This window comes from Nicotiana attenuata, unplaced genomic scaffold (assembly GCF_001879085.1).
Source record: "Nicotiana attenuata strain UT unplaced genomic scaffold, NIATTr2, whole genome shotgun sequence".
NCBI lineage: Eukaryota > Viridiplantae > Streptophyta > Magnoliopsida > Solanales > Solanaceae > Nicotiana > Nicotiana attenuata.
Window position 1 is genome coordinate 1 of NW_017688851.1, and position 5,052 is coordinate 5,052.

The 5,052-nt window shown below is 35.8% G+C and overlaps 1 protein-coding gene across 1 annotated transcript; it reads right to left on the reverse strand.

Moving 5' to 3' along the window:
• Positions 1-526: 526 nt before the first annotated feature.
• LOC109222360 lies at positions 527-4,680 on the reverse strand. Its single transcript, XM_019386726.1, has 6 exons — positions 4,632-4,680; positions 3,741-3,965; positions 2,958-3,118; positions 2,199-2,362; positions 895-977; positions 527-813 (listed from the first exon to the last, which is right to left on the reverse strand). Exons 1-6 carry the CDS (start codon positions 4,678-4,680, stop codon positions 722-724), a joined length of 774 nt encoding a protein of 257 aa, XP_019242271.1. The 3' UTR covers positions 527-721.
• Positions 4,681-5,052: the final 372 nt, after the last annotated feature.

Genomic DNA, 5,052 nt, shown 5'->3' on the forward strand with positions numbered 1-5,052 from the left:
AAACGTAAGGACTTATAAAAATTCAAAAACCTGCTAAAAGGTATACCTCGGCAAAAGCATCGCTTAAAAACACTTAAGCATCTTGAAGAAAAAAACTTCCGGTCACACCGAGTTTTCAAAGCCTCGAGACCATGTAAGATGCAGAGACGATTGAGCAATTTCATGGTGTATTATGTCAAGAAGTAACAAATATATATATACAAGTACATGGCCCCAACTATAGAAAGAATCAAAAAAGAAAACCCTATAGATTTGTTGTGAATCCCTATGATACTGCTATGTACATTACATAAGAGTATGTCTTCGTTCACTAAGTAACAGAATGTCTACGTTCATTATGTAACAATTGTTATTACTATTTATCGCCTTTGGATCATGCTTTTAGTTTCGTTGGTTCGCCTAGCGGGTTAAGTCAGGTGTCATCATGGCTTGGGCAAATTGGGTCGTGATACACATGAAATTATCAACACAATAGGTCCAACACTTTAAGCTTATTTTAAATTCTTTAAAAGCGACTTGAAGGCAAAGCCTAATTATTCTTTGGGTAAGGACACAATTTTTCTTCTGGAAAGATATCAAAACTAGCCACCAAAGTGTTGTCAGTACTAAGCTTTCACAGTAACATATAGTTTATGCAGGCAGATTAGACACAATAGTATACGAGCATATGTATTTTGAATAAGTTGATACAACTGACTGAAATAAAGCATCTGCCATGAAGTCATACCTCCAACCAAAAGGTCCAGTTTTTATCGCCTGCACCACTTAATCTACATATATATGATGGAGGACCATTACCAGTCTTCTCAGGAGCTGTATAACATGTCCACTGAGATTAACAATGCTGCCATAGGGAAAAAGATCCATACTGAAAGCTGAAAACATATAGATTACCTGGAAGAATGTTATCTGCAAATGACCAGCTGGATAATGAACCAGTAATATTAAGGACTGCAACCCAGACTTCCTTCAAGGAACTGAAAGCAGACAAGAGAAACTATGAAACAGCTGATTAATTACTAGGGACAGAGAATCTAGTTTTAACACAATAGTACTAGGAGAAAATATACTAGGAAACCTTATCATATCTGAGTTATGAAGTTCAACTTTATCCTGTTTGCAGTTCATGATCGATTTTTGGCATCAATTTCGAGCAATGGAGATTGAAAATAATCCGAGGACCAATATTTCCCGAGTTCAAACAAGGTAAACATCAACTTTATGATTTCACATGCTATACTCTATTAAACCTAAGAAATGCCTGTCAAACTTGGGAGAGTCGTATCCAGCAATAAATAACAGCATCACATTGACATGAACCGCATATTTCAGAGGGATCTTTCTGTAATCAGATTACTACAATTTGATACAGCTAGCGGATAATCTACATCAACATGTTTAGCAAAAAAAAAAATATGAATCTACATTAAAACATGAATTGAACATTCGGGTCACTATGAGATCACATAAAGTGCCATGACAGATACTAGTAACCTGTATTCATTAACTTAAAACAGGTAAAATAAGTGTTTGGGTCCTCGGATGTGAGAGGTCATGGTCATCTTTGATACACTATAAATACATTCTATTTAACCAAGGACCATGAATCTCTGAACTCATCTTAAGATTCACTGTTGAAAAAGCCCCGTTGAAGAGAGACTTTAATCCTGTAAGCAGTTCTGAATTCTGATAAATTTTTGGTGTCAATTTCAAGGAAAAAAGATTGAAAACTTCATGTGAGCAAAATATTTCCTGAGTTCAAAACAACATAAAACTCATTTCTATGGTTCCACAGTCCTATACTCTATTAAACCTTAGAAATATTGTCAAAACGACGGACAATCATATTGAGCAGTCAATAGAAACATCATCCCATGAACTATCAATAGAAACATCATCCCATGAACTGCATAATTCAGAGGGTTCTTCTTTAAAAATCTGACTACTAAATAGTTTTGACACAGCCAGCAGATAATTTATATCTACATCAGAACATGAAGAAATTCAGTGCACCAGGAGATCACATAAAGTGGCATAGCACTAAAGTTGGTAACCTCCAGGAAAATGGATCTCCACTAATTTAACATTTCAAAAATGTATCGGATCCCTTGGATTTAATACTCCTGAACTCATTTTTAAGATTCACTTTTGAAAATGCCAATATGAATAAAGACATAAATTGTAATTATCCAATTTACCCAAGGGAAAACTCCAAGTAGATCCTGCGGGAACCCCCACTCAAACTCTCTTGTGGCTTGTTAATCGCCAAATGTGGGAAATGATTGTATTCAACCAAGACATCCGAACTTTGCGCAGGAAACGTCATGCATCTTGAAAACAACGAAGATATTGGAAATATCCCCTGCAAAAGGGAAAAGATTATTACATGAAAGCAAAATATATTATTTGAATTACCACTAGGACATACAGCAACGACAACAAACCTAGTACAATCCCACTAGGACATAATTTACAAAAATTATCAGAGCGCCACTTCAATACAACAGCAAAGCTTTAGAAAAGTTGCACTTCATCACGAAACTCGGCTGTAACCCAGTTTACTCCCCCATCAAATCTTAAGAACATCTTTCGAAAACAAGAACAGTCACATGGTAATAGTTCTCGAGTAAACAAGATTTCAAAACCAACAGCTATAGGATTCAGGATGAAAGTAGTTCCCTTTTTCCCCTCTTTTTTTTTGGGAGAACCAATAAGGTGATTTTATAATCCAGCACAGGAAGTGCTGCAAAAACTGTACATACAGAAAGTATGCAGCCTGAGCATGTTACTACTTAAGGGAAGCAAGGACTGGATACAAGCTGGTATATGTAGGAGCAAATCTAACCAATTCAAGACCTTTATAAAAGAAGACAGGCCTATGTCCTATGGGGAAAAAGCACATAAATATCATATGAAAATATGTTTGGCTAATCATAGCCAAGCTTCAAAGTAGCTACCATCCAATCAGCTTGGTGAGACTGTTTGACAGCAGCAAAGGATAATTCTGTATTAATGTGCAGTGCATTGGCCACTTCAGGGGCATGTTTGAAAACGAAAGGCAGAGAATTGGAGTCAACAACAGCAAAATCATAGGTAGTTTCCATAATTTGACTGGCACCTGTCAAGCCAGCATTAACTTATTAGTAATTAGTAAGAAGATACAAAGGAATTCATCTGGAAGTGTACGCAATCACAGATTAAACTCAAAAAATTAAGTTGCATACTCGTACTATTGGGTTCCATCTTACAATATGTTTGGTTAGGATTAAAAGGGGAAGAGAAGGAGTTGGAAGTAAAACAGGGGGGCCGGTACTCTCCTTGTCAGTTTCCAGAATTGGACAAAATCTAAAAGGAGAGAGTATATCTCCTTCTGTCCTAATCATATCAGACAACTGGTTATAAATGATCACTATATACCCGAAAAGAAAAAACAATGAGTTTCTTTTTGATTCACTGTTCCCTCCCCTTCATAGAAGCAACTAGGAAGCAATACAAATTAAGCAGCACATGAAACGATGGGGCATATCTTCTGACAACTTCTGCCCACTTAGTTCTGTAACTCCAGAAAGGAGAGAGCTTTTCGTCCAGAGGGGTTCATAGCATCTAAGAAGCGCCAAAAACTGAAATATATACTTGAACCGAATTGTAATCTGGAAAATTCACTTTTTAATCTCTTCCCTTCTTTTTTCCTTTTTATTTTCCTTCTTATTAGGGAAAATGAATTGCTACTTCTTTGATACCTGCACTCCTGATAGTATGCTGGAATATAACTCTTTTTGGTGCGTCAGTACTGTATGGAAAGAATTGTGATGAAAGGGCCAGAGCGAGAACACTGCTGTGTAGCAAAAAATGCATTATAGGTGACCTGGCTAACCAGTAGCTCACAACAGGCAAAAGAGGCCCAATGGACCAACTAGTCACCAGTCCAATTATTGCTGCCACTATAACATCAGGAACAAAATACCCTGCAAAGCAAATGAGCTACCTATTTATCATATTGTATAACTAAATGCTCAAATTCAATTGCAATTTCATCAGATATCAAGGTCTTCACAAGTTCACATAAAGGAAAGCTGCAACAGTCAGTGTAATGAATCTCTGGATCATTTTCACCTTGACATTTTCTCCGTATTTATATTTTTATTTTGCATAAATATTTTGATTCATTCAGCCTGAGCTTCAAGTAAAACAAATTGCAGGTTTTCCATTTTGTCGATTGAGATTTCTGTGCCTTCAAGAGCATTATAGTTTGGAGGAGCAGCGTAAAAATGTTCTGGTACCAAAGAAGTTATTCTGCAATTTTAAGAATTTTTATCACATGCTCTAATTTCATAATTTGGCCACTATGAAGAGAGATGAATTTCAAAATGACAGAAGGATAAAAGAAAAAATCTAGTCTAATCAAGAGTACGTGCATAAATGAAGCATTTCGGCATCAAGTAATAAACATTCTGCACTTTCTGTCGTAAGGTATTCGACTACTCCATATGTTGCAACTTGATCTAACATACCTATTTGACTACAAGATTTTGATTTGGGGATGGTAAGACAACCTTTCATTTCATTGTTTAGTTGGCTGCACAATCAAGACCAGTGTTTAAAAGGCGCGGACGTGATGCAAAGTGTTTTACCTGATAGCGGGCGAGGCATAAGCCTCGAGGCACTGGGCATAAGCCCCATGGATCTTTAATTTTAATATTTTAGAAATTAATGTAACAGAAATAGATATTAAAAGAAGGTAAAACTACAATGCAATTATAAAAACTTCAAGAGAATACAAAATAAGTTGAAATGTATACAGAACTGCTTCATCTTACAACGCTACTCAAAATCAGTGGTTAACTAAAACTAATCAGAATTGCTTCAACTTACATTTTATAAAATAAAAAATAAAAAAATAAAAAAATAATAATAAAAAAACGACTTTGAAAAGGAACTGAGTAAAAATTTATAAACTAGAGCAAGAAAACTTGAAAGGAAGGAAAAGTGAAGAAAGAATTATAATCAGAAGCGTCGAACCAAAGCAAGTGATGAAGGATGATGCATTCTGCT

Bases quoted from the DNA above. Each gene is read 5' to 3' on its own strand.
- LOC109222360 (XM_019386726.1), bottom strand. From the start codon at position 4,680: ATGGGGCTTATGCCCAGTGCCTCGAGGCTTATGCCTCGCCCGCTATCA. The intron at 3,119-3,740 runs GTATCAAAGAAG...CTGGCTTGACAG, and splicing joins GCATACTATCAGGAGTGCAG to GTGCCAGTCAAATTATGGAA. The intron at 814-894 runs GTAATCTATATG...CATGTTATACAG, and splicing joins TGCAGATAACATTCTTCCAG to CTCCTGAGAAGACTGGTAAT.